The 18,213-nt window shown below is 41.5% G+C and overlaps 1 protein-coding gene across 1 annotated transcript; it reads left to right on the plus strand.

The window, feature by feature from the left end:
• The first annotated feature begins 1,652 nt into the window (after positions 1-1,652).
• acvr1ba (activin A receptor type 1Ba) lies at positions 1,653-18,111 on the plus strand. The gene is made up of 9 exons (XM_008318847.3): positions 1,653-1,878; positions 14,343-14,579; positions 14,678-14,932; positions 15,192-15,422; positions 15,604-15,771; positions 15,900-16,056; positions 16,150-16,274; positions 16,363-16,493; positions 16,783-18,111. The coding sequence occupies exons 1-9, from the start codon at positions 1,815-1,817 to the stop codon at positions 16,906-16,908; spliced, it is 1,494 nt and encodes a 497-aa protein (XP_008317069.1). The 5' UTR covers positions 1,653-1,814; the 3' UTR covers positions 16,909-18,111.
• Positions 18,112-18,213: the final 102 nt, after the last annotated feature.

Raw genomic sequence — 18,213 nt, forward strand, 5'->3', positions numbered from 1 at the left:
TTAATGCTGCCTTTTTGAATGTACGGTGATGAGTTTGGAGAGTTATAACCATCATTCAAATCACTATCCAGGTACATTAATGAAGTGGACTGTGTCTGGTTACTGAGTTACTGTTTCATTATGATTGTTTATGGTTTTAAAATACCTTCATCACATTTAGGTGAATTGCAAAAAACACCAAAAACATATTTTTCTGCCTTCAGCATGAAAGTGTGAAAGTGAAAGATGAATAATTGGAGACATTTATGCCAAATTAAATTCTCCTTTTTTGGCAGAGCAGACACAGACAACATGAATAGGATTATCAAACACCAGCTAATTTTGGCAGATGAAATTGGATGTAACCTTCTTGTGTTTCATGCTATTAGATCAACAAACAGATGGAGGGCAAAAAAATAAATAAAATCCAACAACATTGAGCCAAATAAATTCCCTAAACCAATAAAAAATGTGTGATTAAAACAAAATTCTAATTTAAATTATTCAGAAAGCCCATTTGAAGCCAGAAAAATGAACCAAATAATAAATAATTATAAACAATTTACAATCAAAGTACAACTCACCCTGTGGGCCGATCGAGCTGTAACATTTGGAACAAAAACAAACAGTTGGCTGACTGAGCTTTTTAAACTAAATTTCCATATTTGAGAATATTTTGTGGGTCGTTTTAAATGTCAAACACTGAACAAGAAACATGGTTTTTGGGTAATATATGATAATGTGTATTTTTATTAGCAAAAAAAAAGCCTTCTAATCCAAGTAAATGTAAAAATGTATTTGAGGAAAACTTTTTGGGCAATGTTCAATTTGGTCTTGAATGAGGTCAAAACAGCTGGGCGTGGGCCTGAATGATGACTGTAAGTACTTTGGTACATGCCGGTGTTTCTTTTATTATGATAAATCAGAAGACAACAGACTGCCAGACAGTTACCACAGTGGGTGTTAATTGTCCAAACAGTAAAGCAAAACTCAGAGAAACAAAAGGTGTGTTGTGAATCAGAATATTCAGATTGGATTTACAGAGGTCACATTTTGTTGTTTCTGTAAATGTGCATTTCTTCTTCTTAAAAGAAACTTAAACTTACTTCTTGATTTATTATACATATTAAAACACTGTTGTAATTAATTGATTCTATATGACAAAGTATAGAACATGAACCTTGAATTTTGACTTGAATAATAAAGTTTTTTCCCCAGGTTTACACAAAATAAATAGTATTTTTACCAACAAAATTTCAACATTTTAGGAAATGATGCATCTGAGTCACAGCTTTAGTCACGGTATCGTTTCCATTCAATCGAGGGTAGGTTTTGGCCTCCACAAATGGCCACAATTTATGTTAAATCTAACTGTGTACTTCATATTCTATATACATATTTATATACATATATAAGTTTTTTAAAGGTACGGGTCGCGACTTCTTGTCTTGGGAAAATTGCGGGTTTTCTGACCAACATGGGTTGGACCATTTGAGAACCACTGCTTTAAACTTACCGCAATTTACATGTTAACCCACACTTACTCTGACCACAGCCTGAAAAAACAGGACCGGGCTTTGGTCCAGTGTTTAAAGCAGAAAAAGTCTGAAAGAGCAAACAAAAACACACAGACCCAGACACACACACACACGCCCCTTTAAATACGTCATAGATCTGGCTGGCGTGTGAGTGAGTATCTGCCTCTGCGAGTGTGTTCGTGTGTTAGTGTGTGTGCGGTCACTCAGCCAGACTGTGGTTGTGTTTCAGCTCTGCCCGTGTTGATAACGACACACTGAGGACGCGTTTCATCGCCGAGACATGGGAATTCGGAAGACATGGCAGTGAAACGGTTCCTCCTGCCCTTGCTGGTCCTGCTGGCCTCCGTGGCCGTCGGTCACGGTAAGTTTGAGCCGAGCGGCAGAACCGTCGCTTCGGTGGCTTTGTCTTCCTATGTGTGTTTTCCTGGACCGGGCATCGCCTGTTGTCCCTCATCGCCATGGCGCCCCTGTATATCACAGGGATTCCGGGCTAGTCCGGTGTAGCCAGGATAGAGCCCGAACCAAAAGTCACACTTTTTTTACATCTTTTTCGCAGTGTTATTGTGATTTGTTTTAAATTTCAACTGTTCAAACGCGACCTGTTAAAACCTGGCACTGGAACACAGAGCAAGTAGCTAAACCACAACAACAACATGGTGGGACTGTGTTTGAGGGCGCCAGCTAACGTCTGTTAGCATTCACCGGCAAGACTGTAAAGTTTATGATTAAAAAAAAAAGAATATGCTTCCGAATAATTCAGCAGTATTTTCACCGGTTTGTAGTGAAGTCTGTACCACTGTATACTTTTAAGTGCTCATCTTAACCTGAAGTCTGTGCTCGAACGTATATTTGCCAAACCGGTGTTTTTTAAACAGTGGGTCGTGACACACAGGTGGGTCACATCATACAATTGTGAGGGTCAGATTTGCACCAACCCATAACAGAACAACTTTGTTACACAAGGTGACAATTATTTTATGCATTATTAAGGGAATTTAAATGTTAAGGGTCTTTTGTCAGGATCTTGAATGGAAACGGGTCGTCATTCTTCAGCCACAGGTCACCTGTAAAATTTGTGCAGTGGTTTTGAAATATAGAATTTTGTTTTGAGAAGGTGACTGTTAAACTAAACTACCCATGATATTAGGTGACCAACTGAACAATTACCACGAGTGTAACTAATCCCTAAACCTGACAGAATTCATTTAGCTGTGCTGGGCTAGAATAACATGGTACATTACAAGTAAACAATGAAATATACTGGACGTGCATGCACAAACATGACGTCCGCATTGCTGTTAAATGCCATGGACACAACAGACAGACAGATAATTACTCTAATCAGTGTTACAATCGCTAAACAGATTTTAGAAGTTATTTATATGCTAGACTCTCTGTCTCGAGGTCATACAATGTCTCACACATTGCTAAGAGATAGTTGTGTATATTTCCACCATGGTAACACAGTTTAGGCGCCACTGTCCGTCCCATACATAGAGATTTAACCTGGTTCCATAGGTATGACAGTTTTGGGACACCCGCGCCGAACGGTCTTTTGGGTGCTCTGTCCTCCTGGGTTCATCAGTGTATTGCTTGTGTCCAGGATTGTATAATAGTAGCTGGCAACTGAAATGTGGTCAGTTACAAAATGGGCACTGTTTGTGGGTGCTGGTCTGCAGAGCCTCTGAACTAAGGGTCCAACTAACTGTGTTCATGAAATGCGTCTTTGAGAGTAAACACTGGCTGCTACTCACTTTCTCAGTATTTGTAAAGACTGAAAGGTTTCCACACTAGTCTCTAGCAGAAAGCGAAGGCTGCTGGCATAGGGCGACAGCAGCCGTGCTTTCAGCCATCCCAGACAGAAGTCAGAGTTGAAGTCTGGGTTCATTGTGATGGAAATGTGGCAAGTGGGGTCTTTTGAGGTGCCTGTTATGGGGCCGTTTCAGTCTGGACCCTCTTGTTGGAGCAGCTGATACCCAGCTCTACGCCTCTGTCTCGACATGACAAAAGCTTTTTGAGTGTTGGGCTCAACAGCATGTCTATTCATCTCTGAATATTTGTCTGACATCCAGATTCTGCATTTAGCAAAGTAAATCTGGAACTTGAGTCTGCATGAAAATGTCTTCTATTAGTTTGGTGAAAGTCTGGTCAAATTCACTAGAGATGAAGAAACAGTAATATGTGGACTTGCTTTAGTGAGGCCACATTAAACATCAATTTAAATACCCTCTATACACGTGTTTTTTTTTTTAATATAAAATAATGGCAGCACAAGTGATTTCACTTTTCTGTATTTATTGGTCTATTAATTCTGACTTTAAAAAAGAAGCACTTCTGCTGCTCTCAAACCACTGCATATTGATAGCTCACAATTTGTGCAGTGTCATTTCTTGCGTCGTTTTACGCTAAACTTTTTACTGGAAATTTTTTGTTTAACCGTTCTGATTTTGTTGTGCCAACATTTCACTTAGGAATTAAACCCTATTATAGCAATGCTTTTGAATTAGACATTGAGTAAAAAAAGGAGACCTCAAAAGTGAATTTATTCCCAGCAAATGTTTTACAGGAAATCTAAAAAATGAGAGCAATGAGTTCAGTGTCCGAACACCATCTTAATTCAATTTGAGGCTACATCAGTAACCGTCAGATCCAGACAAGACAGACAGAATACTGTCTCAGAACATTAATGAAATTTCCAAAAGCAAAGTGATACGAATTGTTGTACATTAACACAAGTGAGTAAGGATGCAGATGTCGCAGAAACAATTTATAACGAAAAAAAAAATATTATGCACACATTTTTACTAACTGCTTTCTGCTCTTGTCTCCCTCTAACAAAATAGTTGTCTTGTTGGTAACAAACAAAAATGAATATGGCTGTTGGTAGTAGCCTAACTAGCCAAGTACTCAGAAGTACACTCAGCCTAACTAGCCAAGTACTCAGAAGTATACTCTGAGTACTTGTGTGTTTTGAAGACTTGTTTTTCCGGCCGTGGATGTTGCGACAACTTGCTGAGAGACATACAAACCACATTATAAAATGGCACCATTCATTTTGTATGTGTGCCAGAATAAACACTCAGTCGTCAATGTCATTTTGAAAAGACTGCTTCTTGTGCTTTACACAAATGAATCATCGTCTGCACCCAGACATCATGTCACCAGTACTCGGTACACATTTGGTACAATCCACCAAAGATATTGATTACTTTTAAGAATTTTTCTGGAGAAAACGGTTCCACCTGAGTGGTTGGTTGCGTTATTCTAATGTTAACACTGGAGTGTAGGGGGGCGGGGGAGGTTGGCCTCATCACGCAGGGCATGATGATGGGTTTGTCCAGCTGGCAGGGTCTGTCACATGAGGGGCCCACAAGCCTGTCTGGAGCCCTGGTTTCACACCGTATAATAGATTAGACTGTGCAGGGAGTGAAACCAAACAAATGTGAAAGTATTTGTGCTGAGGACGATTTAATTCTGCTGGTGGCTTTCAGAATATTTTTTACTTTTACATGTGATAAACATCTCACAGAAGTCAGTGGCGTTGGTGTCCTTAAAGTAGTTTGCCCAAGTGAAATCAACACAGTAGCAATGTGATACAGGCACTGTCAGCCACACTGCCGTGAGGAAGGGTGCGTCCTTCTCTTACCCCTATCTCAACACTCAGTCTGTGTTTCTTTTATACAAAAAATGTTTGTTTTTTTTTATCAGCATTTAATCAGAACTCTGTTATCTCTGCTTTCACTTGCACACTAACACCCCAGGGAGCTAAGGAGCAGTGTTGTTGTGTCTCTGTGTGTTTTTGTTTGTTTGTTTCTAGGTTGAAGCCAGAGATTTGATAGTAGTCCCTAACTGTCTTAAGTCCTTCCACTTTCTACAGTGTCACCAGTCCTATCTGCCCTGTCATTACCAGATGTGCCAGTCTGGTAATTAAAAACAGGTCAATTGGAAAATTTACATCTTTTCAACTTGTTCGAAGAGCTTGTTAAATGTTTTGTGAAGTCTTTCTGGCGGAGGAGGTTTGGTCGACTCAAATTGAAACCTGTGTAAACCTGCCCAATAGATCAGAGTCATGGGAATGCACCGAGAAGGGTTTATATTTATTGGGTTCAAAGGTGTGTGCGCGCGTGTATGGGAGGGGCATTTCCCTAAGTCTTAAAAAAGAAAGTTTTATTTTATTCCTAAAGGTGTAGCAGCTGTTGATGCCTGTTCTGGATTGGTGTTCGTTTATGCTATCTGGTTCCCTGAACCAATCAAGCGCTACTGAAGCTGCACACTCACAAGCACATTGGCCTGGTTTAAAAATAGCATCTCAATTTCTGTCCCTTATATTTTGTGTTTATCTGCAGTGCAAATAAGCCATGACAGCGTCAAGTCTGGGGTGGTCTTGGTTTCCCTCCACAGTGACCACTGTTGTTAATGACCTCTGTTTGCCCAAAAGTACAGAGCCTCTAATTGCTGTAGCAGACAGTATAGCCCCAGACTGACCCAGCGCAGCCATTACATTGATGTTGAGCCACAAGGGATTTCAGACATGGCAAAGACAGCCCACTTCTCTCTGCCATTAATTCCACACAGGGGGTTGTCTTGTTTTACATTGGGAAGTGTTTTGTGGTGTGTGTTCTGCTGCCACAACAATGTTTGGTTTTAGGACATACCATAATTGTTCGTGGTGACAGATTTGTTCATGTCACAGCCCAGACTGACTTGGTAGCTATGCAGGTTCATTTCCATAGGGCTGAATTTGACACCAGTTCCTCAAAGATGGAACTGTACAGCTGTGTGAGTGGTTTTCTGTCTGCTGCTGGAATGTCGATAGGACCTGCTCTGCCTCCTCTGCTGGGAGGTGTGCAGTTGGCTTGTCCAGGTTTTGTCATGACTGTCTGGCTACAATTTGCTTTGATTAGTCCAAGTGGTTAGATCTGTTCCTATTTCCAATTCCGTACAGACCAAGTTCATTGCTCATTAAACAACAGACTAGACAGCCACAAACAATTAACAATTATGTAAATGGAATAAACATTTATGATCGAGTGTTTGATTAAAAAATGATCCCATGATTCTCAGTATTCTGGTCCAGATGGTGTGGCAGCGTAAAAAAGCTGTGTAGAGTAGAAAAAGCTCTGTCCCCAATTAAGTCAAACATCCAGCTGTTACAGTGTCCGCGCAGGGACTGTAATTAAATAAAAAGCTTCTTATCTTCTTTTGAAACTATAGTAGTATCTGGAATTGCGTTGAGAAATTTAAAGGGCTCAAATTTGAGTCACCCTGAAGTGGTGCAAGCGGAAATCAAAGTGAGTTTAGATCCTTTATCTGTTTTATTTTTACAGTTCAGTTACAGAGTACAGCATCGTAACTTGCACACTATTTATGTAATTTTCATCACCTATTCAATAAAAAATGCCTAGGTGTTAATTGAATTTCACACAATTTTGCTGCCAGAGACACGGCCTCAGAGAACAGATGTAGCTGTTGCTGCTCTGTCGCGCTCTTCAATCATCTTTTCCTTTTCTGGATCAGAACCTCTACAACTGATCGACTGACGTAAGCATAAGAATGGGAATGAATTGACACACTTCCAAATTAATCCTTGGTGAGGTTGGCTTGTTGCTATGCTTTATCACTGAAAGGGAAAGGGTGAAAGTGATTCTTAATTTTTACCAGATTCTAGTTTTGACATTCAAGTCTTTTCGTTTATGATGTGCTTTTAATTGCTCTCAAACATTTTGGATCTTATCTTGTTGTTTTCAATTTATATCTACCTCTATCTCTATCAGACCTGACCTTCAGCAGCGGCTGCAAGTATCAGTGTGCTTGTGCTGTTTTTTTATTTTTTATTTATTTAAACATGCACAGAGTCTAGCTGGTTGCGTATTTATTAAGTCAATTGCTTATCCTATAATTTATTTCCAATGTAATTATAACAACAGGTCCCTGTGAGTAAACTTGTTTTTACTGCATTGTTCAGACACTTGGATATGATAAATATTTAAAGTGTTATTTCTGCCAAGAATACACAATTAACGTTTTTTAAACTTTCACTTAGATGGATTCAATCAAATCAATTTTCTCAATCTTTTACGCTAACAACTTTTTTGGCCATATCACAACAGCCCTGAGACAGACCCAGACAGACACAGGATGTGATGTAGCCTCGAGGGTGAAGGTTTGTAGAGATGGTAGAAGCAGTCTGAGCCCTGGAGACCTCACTTTAGAATCAGATCAGTAATCTGACCCTCAAATGCAGACAAAGGTAATGACTTTCCTCCTTCCCCGAGCATTGATTAGGACACAGTTGTGGTGTGTATATGTGTGTGCGCGTATGCATGTGTGTGTGCGCGCGTGTGTGTGTGCGTCTTTATGTGTAAGTTGCACTCACACTGTCTGGTGGCGTCTGCTTGTCTTGATCAGCTCTCAGTCTGGTATCTGTATGGATCTAATTTCAGCCGACGCATTTTGGTAATGGTGCTGTGCTCTCCAATCCGGACACATGCACGCAACGTCTGTCTCTGTGTGCGTCACTTAGCCTCCAGAAAACACTGTGTTGAAGTCAACCCCTCTGCCCTACAGTATATCGAGCTGTGCTGTTGTGTGTGTGTTTTCCACAGTCTGCATCATCTTCCCAAACTCAGAGGCACACTTCTGTTTTGATAGTTTGTCTGCGCATGAGTAGGTCTAAACAACACTTGAAAACACTTTCTTTCAGGACGGTGTGCAGAGCTGTTTGGAGTAGGACTACGCTGTGGTGTTTATTTGGGTCCAAGTTAAGATGGTGTTGGTTATGGAAACAATGTTTTATTAATCTCTTCCTCGCCGTGTCTGCTATTTCCTGTCTCAACATGAACGGAATGATAGGAACTTCACACGCAGGCTCCAAAAGAGTACCTTTTTTTCACTGTGCTCCTTTTTCTTTACTGATCCCTTTTCCTGTTATTTACACCCCGCACCCCTTCCACAAGTCTAAGTCTAGACTGGGTTTTAATGATGGTCCCAGCTGGTCACTCTGCTGGACCTCAGTCACAGCTGGGGTGCTCTGCAAGACCCATTCGTTATAGCCCCCCTTCTCCCTCCGCTTTGTATTGTCCTGCCCAATTTGGGACCAGCCCCCATCCTGTCTGGACCACTGCAGCCCCCAAACACCAGGGCTGTTACTGTTAACCTCGGTCTGTCCTCGGCCTTGTCACCCATCCCCCCCATCACTGCTCCAAGCAAGAGTGTGCTCCCCCACTCCACTCTGCTCTTTGTTCGTGCAGGGCCAGTCCAATCCCTCCTCATGTCGTCTTAATCTCCACACAAAGGCCTAGTGTAAAGAGCACCAATTATGTGGATACATGAGTAGAGTTCACCCATAAACCACATACACTTAGATCTATGTATATTTAGATGAGGTATTACACCGCCCTGTTTTTTCTTACTGATAGGCTATGAATATTATCAAATATGCAGAACAGACAACGTGCCTTTTGGGTAAATGTAAGCAGCATGTGATTTAGTTCAACCCACTCATTTTTGAGGTCATGTTTCACACTGACTATAGCACTGCAAAGTGTGTTGATTAGGTTAAAAAAGTTACTGATTTCCATATTTTTCTCTACTCTATATGAAATGTTTTTGAGAGAACAATTGCTGATATTAATATTAAATGTTATCTAGAGGGGACAACAGATTTGTTGCCATCTATAGAACACAAACCTGTTTAATCTAATGGTTGTACTTTCTTTAATTCAGGAGGTCTGTAATGTAGATCAGTTGTTAATTGTGCTACTGATACACACAACTAGTTTCCAGATTTGGTTCTGCAGAAGTATGTGTTCATTCTGGGTGACGAAGTTGAGATAAATTCAGTCACACAAACGTCAGTGCATGACTCGTCGGGAGGAGAAGTTCCTCTCAACAAACACAAGGTTTATTGAAGTTGAGCAGCTTTGAGTCGTTGTTTGTAGCTTCATGACTTGTGTTGTAGGTAATTGGATATCACTTGGTGTCACATTAAAGTGTAGGAAATATGTATGGTCCCTGTTGTTGAGTTTACAACCTCAGCACATTCATATGTCAGAGCAGGCTGTTGTTCTTATAGTGTTGATTTTAGTAAAACACAGTAGCTCTGTTCAGCATTGCTATCATAGCATGTGTCTTTTCAACTCTAGATGGAGAGTACACACAATTGAACGCATGACTTCACGGCTGGAATTGTCTCTGTGGTTTGTGCTCCAGTGTGCCGTCGGACATTGTGGAATTCACACTTGGGTATCCCCCAACACACTTCCAAATGTGCTCTGAGTCCTCCGAGCATTCACACCTGAAGCAGACAGAGTCATAAATTAGTCTCAGGCTCGGACCAAATGCCCTTGACAAATCTGAAACTGCCTTCGAAATTTGCTTGGCAAAGGCTTTTAACGTCCCTGTAAAATACACGGTTAACTTTTGTGTTAGTCTGAGTAGGAACAGCCAGCTGCGCTCCCAGGCCAGACATCCAGCAATCGATTTTGGATAAATATGACGCATGTAAAAATGTTATTTTTAAATTCATTAAATATTAGTCTGTCATGTCGCAAATAACATTTTCAGGACTGACCATCAGCAGTGGTTTTTAACCGTTTTGTTATTGCCGTCAGAATTGAAGTTCATTCTGTCTTTTTAACTTCAGAGAACTCTTCTAAAAGAGGAAAGGTATTTACCAACATTAGAAAAAAATGAATAAGGAGCTCAGATTTGACTCCTTTTCTTGTCTAACCACTAATATAAAAGATATGAACAGACCCAGTTTTAACATGTTAATAAAAACCTAATTTCAGTTTTAAACCATTTAAAAAAACTTTATTTATACATTTAAATTTTATTTTATCATTTTGAAAGAAATGAACTTTAAATAGTTAACTGACAAAGCTAAATGTAGAGTCTAACCGAAGCAAGTTAGACATTAATGTCTGGCTCACTGTGAAATATTGCAGGTAGATTGTGTTTCACATCTGTTTTTATTTGTGACTAATTAAAACAATGGAAGAATGTTGAGATAAACAAAACTCAGAATGTAGCGTAATAGATGTTGTGGGTTTAAGTTACTTTGAAAGAAAGTGAAGAACTTGTCATTGTGACACAGCACACGGCCAAATGTGACCTCTGCTTTAACCCATCACCAAAGTGAACTGTGGGCAGCGCCCAGGGAGCAGTGTGTGGGCACGGTGCCAGAGCACCTCAGTGGTAACTTGGCAGCTGGTGGACTCAAACCTGAAACATTCTGGACCCAAGTCCACTTCCTTAACCACTAAGCCACCACTGCCCCAGTGCTGTGAATGTTGTAGAAATCAATAAGAGTTCCTATTGAAACACCAGTGAAGCCTTTGTTTCAACAGTATTAATCAGTCCACACTCCCTCACAGTACACGTGACTATTGTGTCAGTCGGCTTGTCAGTCGTCGACTTACCGACTGCCCTGCCCATGATGAGGCTAATCTGACACACCAGGCTGTCTGACCTAAAGTTGAAGCCTCCACAAACATGTACAGCATTAAGATGGTATTTTTAGCTTAAGCTGCTTCCTGAAACAAAAACATTTTCCCACAATATTTGCAAATAACAACGTGCGTGCCATCAACAAAACAATAAGTGAATGGATGGTGGGTTTATTCTGCCTATTGGTTAAAATCCCTAATAATGTTTTTCTGATGGATCTTATTAATTAATTGTATATTTCTAATGTACTTTTGTTAAGTTTATCACACAGTACATGATTCACAAAGGCAACACATTTCTGTGTTCGACTGCAGTGATACTGTGTACAAAATGGCTAGTAGGGTGCTATTTGTCATGTCTGCCTTTATCGTGGGCGAGTGGAAAAGCTGGAAATGGTCTTGTGGTGTCGTTTTAACATTTTTCAATGTCTTGTGTCATTGGCCGGATCACAGTGTTTCAGATGACTTGCCATAAACCAAACTCTTGGTAGACCACAAACCATCCATGGCAGAGTCAAAAAAGGGAATGTGTTTGTTTTTAACCATGTTTGGTTTCCTCTCTGAGCCTCTGTGTGCATGTCTGTGTACCATCTGTCTTACCACACACAGTCTCCATGATGGATGTGTATGTTCATTTGGTTTTTTTTTTTTCTTTTATTTAGTCACCAGTCTTTCGATGATGGATGTGTATGTTCATTTGGTTTGGTTTTTTTTCTTTTATTTAGTCATCAGTCTGTGAGATAATTTATTACCATGTCTTCATGTTGTGAGCTTGTCACAGGAAAGATTTTGTAGTTTTATATGCATTAGATTTTATGCCTTGATTCTCAGTTAAAAAATTCCACTTCAGGGAACATTCTTCAGGTGATTTTTCCTTCTTTACAACACAGTTGTCAGAGGTGTGTTCACTAAAGTGAGACAAAGTAAACAGCACGCCGACTAGAGTGTGTGATATAAGGAGGCTTTTAAAGTTGTCTGAGTGTGATGGATGTTAAGTGTTGCACAACTGCTGTTACTGATATCGTCTCTTTTATGTAGCTAAAATATTTGCTCCATTAGTGCTGCAGATTAGCCTGATGTGGCACAGGGCCTGTTTTTCACTCTTTATCTGGACCAGCCTGCTCCACCTCCCTGTAATCTGCAGGAAATTCCATCTGCATGTGAACTTTAGTGAATTTGGCCACACTTTGCCAAGAGTTCCTGCCACTTTCCCGCTCACCTCCAGGAGAGCAACACACACACACACACACACTCACACACACAAGGAGACACTCACAGTCAGACACAGTCACGCGAACACCAAACAGATGAGAAATATTACTGAAACACTGCTTCAAGTGTTCCACATTTCCAGTTACCAATCAGTGGACAAGCTTAGACACATCAGTGCACACGCTACACATAAAAAATGCTCCCACACAGATTACAACCTCCCAGAATTCCTGTTAATGGCCAACCTCCCCTTCAACATCACATTGTTTGTGGTTTTGTCCTTTTTTCCTCACATGGTGTGGTTGAGACCAGTGTATTACTCATTAAAGTTGTTCTGAACAACAAGTTTGTGTTGAGACAACGGGTCTGGATGGAGAGTGTGTTACAGTCTGAAGTGGTGTCACTCTTGACAGACCCTGGTACAAAGATTGAAGATCCATGAGCTTCTTCTTCACAAAGAAACCCTCAAGATAAGCCCCAGTAGTAGTTGGAGGCTTGCCAACTCTTGAAACCTATTCTTTACTTCAGGCCACCCCCCCACCACCACCACCACCCTGCTTTATTTTCCCTGCTGCTGTTATTGTGGGTACTACCATCTTGTCTTCTCAGTTCACAGCAATTAGTCTTAAGTGGTCTGGCCTTAGTTCTGGCCTTAGTTCTGGCCTAAGGGTCTCTCATATGGTCCTTGTAGCCAGATACAGTCATTTAGACCTAACTGGGTTTTAGTGAAGAATTTTTTTTCTTTCTCCCATGAGAAAACTAGAACCAGAACGGTCTCTTCTTACTATTTCACTCGCAACATTTAGGTGGCACACCATGGAAGGAGTCCTTGTGTTGCTGATCTTAATCTAAATGAGAAGCATGTGTGTGGCAACTGAAAACCACATTTCACCTCAAATCTAATCAGTTTACCGTTCCTTACTCCCCAGGTTTGCGCTGCAATGGCTCGTTTGGCTTCAGATGTGACACATTTGTGCGGACATTCTGCCTCTGACCTTATTTGAGCCTGTGGATGGAGCGTTGTCGTTTTATTACAGCAGCAGCAGGAGTTCCATTCTGTCAGCCTTAATAGGTCCCCACACTGAAGTGTGCTGTGTTTAATAAAACTCCTGTCTCATTAGCTTAAACAGAGACAGCTCTCTGTGTGTTGGTGTGGGAAAGACAGGAAAGAGGCATGGAGTGGAATGCTGCATTAGGGATTTGGCAGAAGCTCTCTGCCCCTTGTTGGATTTCACTTTGTGTGTCCCACTGGGCAGGTTCATCTCCACCCTGTGTTTGGGTTCATCTGCAGTGAGGGATCTGGTTTCAGGGCCATCAGGGCCGACTGTCTGCTGCTGCTGTTGCTGCTGCTGCTGTTGTTGAGCTCTGTGTCTCTATATGAGACGAAATGCCTACGGCTAAATGGGACACTGCACTGTCTCAGATCACGAAAGGATTATCAACCTGTGGAGTTAGCTTGCCCTCTACTGGACAACAGGGGGAATTTAAAAAGAAAAACAAACATCAACAGGGGGAATTTAAAAAGAAAAACACATTTTAAAAGACCTTTCCTGCTCATAACAGGTTTACTTAAGATGCTTATGTTTTATTATTTTACATACAATACCAATGCATTTTTAATATTCAAAGAAACCAAGTCAATAAACGTCTACAGTATCTTTGGTTGAACAGCACACTGCTGTCGCCCGATGTGTCTTCATGCTTCATGTTCAAAAAACACGTTAATACCTTGGTATTACCCTTCTACTGTAAACTAGCTCCTTCTGTTTTTTTCATTAATTTGTCATTATTCACAGCTGAAACCCTAAATTAAGTTCTGAGAAGGAGCATATTTGACAGGTGGTAATTTAAAATCCAACATTAGAAGCCTTACTCTGAAACCACAACATACTTTGATATAACTTAATAAATAATTTAAAGGAAGTAAAAAATTTCACTCAGAATATTGTGGGATTTGGCATCTGCAACAGAGCACCATCAGAAATGCGATTAGAAACGTAACATAGTTTCCTAGAATTAAAATAAAAATGTTAGTATGTTAAGGATTTTTTTTTGTTAAATTGATCTTGCTTTGTAGAAAAAGGACATTATTTTCAAATTCATGTAATATTTTAATGATTTTTCCTGTTTTTTCCCTTTTGTCTCTGTTCTTTTATTTTTGCAGCTCTGCGTTGTAACTGCACAAACTGTGAGAAGACAGGATATGAGTGTGAGACAGATGGAGCCTGCATGGCCTCTACATACTACATCGACGGGAAGGAGAAACATGTTCGCATTTGTATCAACAGCGACAAACTGGTCCCCCCTGGACAGCCCTTTTACTGTCGCAGCTCCGAAGGAGTGGTTAACACACACTGCTGCTATGAAGATTACTGCAACAGTATTGACCTGAAAGTTCCAGGTGAGTCTTGGAATCATTTCATAATTTTCTTATTTAATCAACCAGATGAATTCAAATGATTCACCTCTGTTTCTCTGTGTCTTTTTTTTTTTTCTCAGTTCCAACCAATGTGTTGACAGGTCCAGGGAGTCCTTGGGGTCCGGTGGAGCTGGTGGCGATCATCGCAGGGCCAGTGTTTCTGCTGTGTGTGCTGCTGATGGTGGGTGTGTTCCTGTGGCAGTACCACCAGAGAGCCTACAGCCACAGACAGAGGTTAGAGGTTGAGGACCCCTCCTGTGACCACCTGTACTTGGCCAAGGACAAGACTCTGCAAGACCTCATCTATGACATGTCCACCTCTGGGTCTGGCTCTGGTCAGTACATGCTAACGATGTGGTGTGATGAAAAGTTGTTATTTTCAAAAAAAAAAATGGTTTCCTTGATAAATACCCACCCATTCCTGTCAGCAGGAGCAGTTCTGTAACAGTCCTTCTATAAATATACAAAATCTGATGCAACACCAGTGTAAACCAGTCTGACCCAGTATCTACTGAGGATTTTTTTTTTCAGCATCCCTCATCCTTAAAACAACCTCACGGAGAACAAAGGCTGATTTCTGCTCTCCTGTCATAGGTCTGCCCCTGTTTGTACAGCGGACAGTGGCCCGGACCATCGTGCTGCAGGAGATCATCGGTAAAGGTCGGTTTGGTGAAGTGTGGAGGGGGAAGTGGCGAGGAGGAGATGTGGCCGTGAAGATCTTCTCATCCAGAGAGGAACGCTCCTGGTTCAGAGAAGCAGAGATCTACCAGACAATCATGCTGCGACACGAAAACATCCTGGGATTCATTGCAGCTGACAATAAAGGTGAGGAAATAGAACCAACACAAAAAAAAACACAGTTGTTTAGGGTTTTTTTTATGTCTCTTTATAGTTTGTCATTGATTCTAAAATGTATATTTTATCTTCTAACTGTTTATTTTGCTGCTCAAATGTCCGCCCACATCTGTATGTTGCCTGACCCGTGTTGCTCTTTGCTGCCTCTCAGATAACGGCACCTGGACTCAGCTCTGGTTGGTGTCAGACTATCACGAGCACGGCTCGCTCTTCGACTACCTGAACCACTACTCCGTCACCATCGAGGGCATGATCAAACTGGCTCTGTCTGCAGCCAGTGGCCTGGCACACCTTCACATGGAGATCCTCGGCACCCAGGGTGAGCATGGCAACTAGGACGTAGCGTGCTGCAAATATGAGAAACTACCCTACTACTGAACGACGTGTTTAAATGATTTACATTCAGGTTTATTTTTCTGTACTGATATGTTGTCTTCTATCCTATAGGTAAACCTGGTATCGCTCATCGTGATCTCAAGTCTAAAAATATCCTGGTGAAGAAGAACAACATGTGTGCTATTGCTGACCTGGGCCTGGCTGTTCGCCACGAGTCCATCACAGACACAATCGATATTGCGCCCAACCAGCGCGTCGGCACGAAGAGGTAAATGTTTCCACCCTGCACACACAGGAAGGTGGTGACACGGAGGGTTAATAATCCTGTCCTTAAACGTTTTTTATTGTGTGTTCACCTCAGGTACATGGCTCCAGAAGTTCTGGATGAAACCATCAACATGAAACACTTTGATTCCTTCAAGTGTGCCGACATTTACGCTCTGGGCCTGGTTTACTGGGAAATTGCCCGTCGCTGTAACACAGGAGGTAAGATTTTGTTTTTATATGTTAATAATAATAATAATAATAAAGAGAACAGATAAGAAGTTACAGAGTGAATGTGTGTGACCTGCAGGTATTCACGAGGAGTATCAGCTGCCCTACTTTGACCTGGTGCCCTCTGACCCCTCCATAGAGGAGATGCGGAAGGTGGTGTGTGACCAGAAACTGAGGCCCAACGTGCCCAACTGGTGGCAGAGCTATGAGGTATTTCACACCATGTGTGTATTTAACTAGCAGCACACAGGGAGTTTCTAAATATAGACGTAGGGACAGGCCGGTCACTCTGGGTTGTGGGGGGGTAGAAAAAGTACTTCATCAGTTTGATCTGTTAGTGTTATGTTATTGTGTAGAGAAAACAAGTCAAAGAATGATCAGATCCATAAAACATTTTGAGAATTGTTCCATCACTGACGTCCATCTTCACAGTTCAATGATTAAAAAAAATAAACTGCTTCTCACTAAAAATCCATTCTCGTTTTATTACCTGACGCAGTCTCTACGTGTGATGGGGAAGATCATGAGGGAGTGCTGGTATGCTAACGGAGCAGCCAGGCTGACCGCGTTGCGCATTAAGAAGACCCTGTCTCAGCTCAGCGTGGAGGAGGACGTCAAAATGTGAACGTCCGGGGAGGAGCGGAGCCTGAACACACACTCCCATAGGAAACAAACACTAAAGACAGACTGCAAAGAAAAACCCTGCCAGTTTTTAAAGCCACACTCCAAGTTGTGACAAGGCCTACCTCACCTTTTTAGCCAAAACTACTGAGAACCCCTGGTCCTAACAACCCCCGTCCCACCCCTGCCCCCTCGCTCCTCATCCTCCTACTTCATGGGCCACATCATCACAGCACTACCACTGTTGAGATCATCACACGCCACCTCCGTTTGGTTTCCATCTCCCATGGCAGGGCTAGTTTGTACAGTAATGGGATTTTTTTAAGTTTCTTTTTTCATTTTCATTTTTTTTTTTTTTACCTCTGTGAAACTTTCCCATGACGGACTAACCTTGTCCAGACTCCAGGATTTGTGGTTTTATAACAACACAAAATAACAATGACAGCACTCTTTCTCTCAGCCATGTAACGTCACCTTCTGTTGATGAGAATCTGAGGAACAGATTATGTCTAGCTCTGTGTTGTCTGCACTACAGGCTGCATTTAGGGCTCCATCCACACAGCCCGTTGTTTTTTATGTTTTTAAATTGACATGTTGTATGGATGAAGCTCCGGGGTGCGTTCACACTTGTCATGTTTGGCTGTATTAAATCGAACTCTGATTGGGAACTCACTTCCAGTTTACAACTTTAGTTTTAACCTAAAAGCTCATCGGCCACATCTGGTTTGACTTCATCCATGTGTCTCACTTTGTCCAGTGATTCAAATAAACATCAGTGTGTGAGCTGCAGTTGGACCAGGACTCTAAACTGGCACAGCAAAACCCAATAACTAATTCCCTGAATCACTACACAAGTGTGAACACACCCTACATATGTGTTACCACCACAGAGTACCCCAGACTTCCAGTACCAGGAACCATTTTCTAAGTTTAAATGGTGCTCTATTCTCATTGGCTGACTTCTTTTTTTTCACAAATGAGTTCATTGTTAAACAAAACTTTCAGTGGAGATCCAATGTCCTCCTGAAACTCCTGCCTCTGGAGTTAGAACTGTTTAGCAGTCAAAATAATGACCTCATAAGTTCCTGATCCTGGCTTGTAAAATATAAAAAGTTCCTGATGTCCCTCTGGGTTCCTGGTCCTAGTCTCTGTGGTGCAACTATGACATCTAGTGGTAATAAACTTATCTACAGATGAACAGCCAGAATGAGACAGAAGGTGGTCGCCCTCAACTGTAGCCTCCTCACCGTGGGTGAGACCTTCAGGTGTCCCATTAGGGACGTGGTCCAGTCCTGGTGTTAGTTTCAAA

Source organism: Cynoglossus semilaevis, chromosome 10 (assembly GCF_000523025.1).
Source record: "Cynoglossus semilaevis isolate Cse_v1.0 chromosome 10, Cse_v1.0, whole genome shotgun sequence".
Lineage (NCBI taxonomy): Eukaryota > Metazoa > Chordata > Actinopteri > Pleuronectiformes > Cynoglossidae > Cynoglossus > Cynoglossus semilaevis.